The 3,330-nt window shown below is 38.7% G+C and overlaps 1 protein-coding gene across 1 annotated transcript; it reads left to right on the forward strand.

Annotated features, from left to right (window-relative positions):
* The first annotated feature begins 1,563 nt into the window (after positions 1-1,563).
* Positions 1,564-2,771, forward strand: fabp6 (fatty acid binding protein 6, ileal (gastrotropin)). Its single transcript, XM_026314121.1, has 4 exons — positions 1,564-1,707; positions 1,808-1,983; positions 2,139-2,228; positions 2,636-2,771. Exons 1-4 carry the CDS (start codon positions 1,641-1,643, stop codon positions 2,684-2,686), a joined length of 384 nt encoding a protein of 127 aa, XP_026169906.1. The 5' UTR covers positions 1,564-1,640; the 3' UTR covers positions 2,687-2,771.
* The last annotated feature ends 559 nt before the right edge of the window (positions 2,772-3,330 follow it).

Raw genomic sequence — 3,330 nt, forward strand, 5'->3', positions numbered from 1 at the left:
AACAATCTGTACAAACAACATTATATTGTAATTCTGTTAACAAGCACTGGGTTTCTTTAGAGCAAGATTAAAGAAGTGCTTGATTTTGTCACTGGTTTGCTGTTTTTACTTGATTTTCTGTTACTCATCTACTTTAGCTCTTTCAGTTATCGTTGGGGAATAATGCTACTCTATAGACAATATTTCTGTTAATTTTATAAAAACTATATACTTTACCTTTTATGACATTAGAGAATATAGCCTTTTTAAAAAATCTGGATGGAAACCAGATATTCTTTCATCCCATCTTTTTTCAGGCACTTTATTTTCTTTATTCATAACCAAGTGTAGCACTTCTGAAGATGAGGGTGAGATATCCCTCATCATTGTCTTTGCTTTTAAACCTGTGACATTGTTGTTTCCTTGCCATGTCTTTATACTAGCAGTGTAGTAGCTGCCATATATCCATTATATTTAACTCTTTGCAACCACCTGTCGTAACCTTAGGCCCCCTCGAATAGCTTGTCCCAGGTTGGGAACCACTGCATTAGTTGGTTTGCATAAGTTGGTTCATTCATGCTTCAAAAATCACCAGTTGCTTGGCTAACAGCAGGCTAGTAAAGTTCAGTGATACTCATAAAAGTGTATTGTGCAGGTATTATGAAATAACACTAAAACTGTGCTGACACCTTGATGCCACTTGCTGCTGCAGCTTCATGCACCAGCCCAATATCTAACCCAAATCAGTTCCTTGATGTAAAGGTCCCTAATTGAACACACACACACACTTTATATAACTTTATATATTTGACGCGTTTTAAGGATGTATGTCTCCAGTCTGAACTGGGGGTAAACTTTATGAATATGTATCATTTAAACACAACAGACACTAAAACAATTAAACTTTTGTAATTAGATTTGGTGATTGGGCTCTCTACCTGACAGAGCCACGAGATGATATTGTAATGCAGAAATATATATTATATTTTCATGATACAAATTGATAAAAAAAAACCTAACAAATTAGCAAAAAAACAAATCATCAAAAGTCAACTGCCACAGTGTTAACATGATGCTTTTGAGGCCACGTGCAAAACTTAAACCACCTTTGGTTCAACAAAATGACCATTTACACTAACAAAAAAAATTGTTTGTATTTTCCTCCTCATAAAATTACTAATCACATTAAATCATAGTTTGGAGCTGTTTAGTACCATTATATTCCTAGAAACCTTGAAAATGTACATGGTTACCTTTACACAGATCAAACCATTCACAATGTAGAGATAAAGCATCTTAAATAGCTATTAAACAAAGGTCTTTATCTGATTTTGGAACGCACAGCAGTAAAAGTAGAGGGTGTGAACATGAAGCCATTGCAGGAAAGTTCAGTGACCTGGAGGTGAGCTACCAACGCGCTCTGACGGTCTGTCAGCGTTTTAGTCACTGCCTCAACGCCATAAAGACCCATTTATCCAAGTTATTGCCCTCTCTCCTATAGCCTATTATAGTCAGCATCTTCAGCTCAAATGCAGATGAGGGAGGTGTCTAAAGGTGTGCAGTATATAACAAGGAGCAGGCTTGGTCTTAGTACCTTGCGCTTCCCTCAGCTTGCAGCAGCATCTCTGCTCTCACACCTCCACCCACTAAACTCCACCAAAATGGCCTTCCAGGGAAGATGGGAAACTGAGACCCAGGAGGGATACGATGAGTTCTGCAAATTGCTTGGTGAAAATGCATCGAAAAACCAAACACATGCATTTTACTTTGATATTTCTGTCCTCTCTGATTAACTGGACATATGACAACAGCCTCTTCTTTTCTCTAGGTATCCCTGATGACATCATTGAGAAGGGCCGCAACTACAAGCTGATCACAGAGGTTACACAGGATGGCGATGACTTCACATGGACACAGATCTACCCTGCAAATGCCAAGGTCACCAACAAGTTTACTGTTGGCAAGGAGTGTGATATGGAGACCATCGGAGGAAAGAAATTCAAAGTAAGAGGAAAGAATTCACAGTTTGCCTTTTTACCCCGTTTACTCTAAAGTTTCAGCTGTGGTGGGCAGAAATGGTGACTATAAACCTAAAGCAGAAAGAAAAGAAAGAGTGTATGTACCTTGGTTCCCTGACTAATTATAACCTGTGCTTTCAGGCCACAGTGCACATGGAGGCAGGCAAGCTGAGTGCCACCTTCCCCAACTACCACCACACCTCTGAGATCAGCGGAGGCAAGCTTGTCGAGGTACACACACTCACTTAGGCTTTAGCACCGAGAACCAAGCAAGATGACAGCAGTTAGGCTGTTATATTCAGCACCCCGCTGGGATCATTAGAGTCATTAATGTTATATTTCTAGACCAGGGGATCTGCATTAGCAAACAAGAAAAACTGTCTCAGATGCATAATAGTGCATCTTAAGCAAATCAGACCGACGTTCAACCTTTAAAATCTGTTGATGTGAACTAATTCTCCAGTGGTTACTAAATCTTGTTTATTTGTCCAATTCCTGCTTTTCTTATAAATCCTTGGAAAATGAGAAATAAGATGCAAGCTAGAAACATAGTAATATCCAACTTTTGATGATATATGGTAAGGTAGTGGAATAACACATATCTTGCTTTAATATTTTCCTGTCCTCTCTCTCTCTAGCTCTCCAAAGCTGGTTCTGTAGTACTCAAGAGAACGAGCAAGAAGATCTAACTGCTGACAGACTCTTGACCTCATTAACAGTTACAACACCGAGAACGACAGCTGTTGCAATAATAAACTAAGACTATGAGACTAATATGATTCTGTTTCTGCCTACACATACTATACTATTGCTTGTGCATTTTCTTACAGTAGTGTATTTTGTTATAGTGTGATTTATAGATATAAACTTAAAAATACAGGAAATAGGGACATTGAAGTAGAAGGGTCTATGCAAGAATTGGGGCAAGAGATCCAATTAGTGCCACAGCCTACAGAGAGTCGATGTATCCAACCTTGCAGGGAGCCACAGCAAAACCTAACAAAATGTTTTTGACTGGAGCTAAAAGACTTAGGTTGTCTCAGCTTGATCAAATGTCTGTGTCAGATTAAACTAACGACAAATACTGTGCTAATTAGTCAGCTTTAGAGTTGTTGTTGGCATATTTTTTCTGACCATTGGACTGGGCCAGGTTAGCTGTTTCCCTCTGTTGCCATTCTTTATGTTAAGCTAAGCTAAATACCTCAAAGCTCCAGACTTCTCTAACCTTGGCATGTAACAGATAAAAACAAGAGTATTGGTCATCTTTTGACTATTCTTTCAAATCAGCCCTGATCCAGGACAGTCATATGTGTAACAATGAACTGTAGAATAT

This window comes from Mastacembelus armatus, chromosome 17, assembly GCF_900324485.2.
Source record: "Mastacembelus armatus chromosome 17, fMasArm1.2, whole genome shotgun sequence".
Lineage (NCBI taxonomy): Eukaryota > Metazoa > Chordata > Actinopteri > Synbranchiformes > Mastacembelidae > Mastacembelus > Mastacembelus armatus.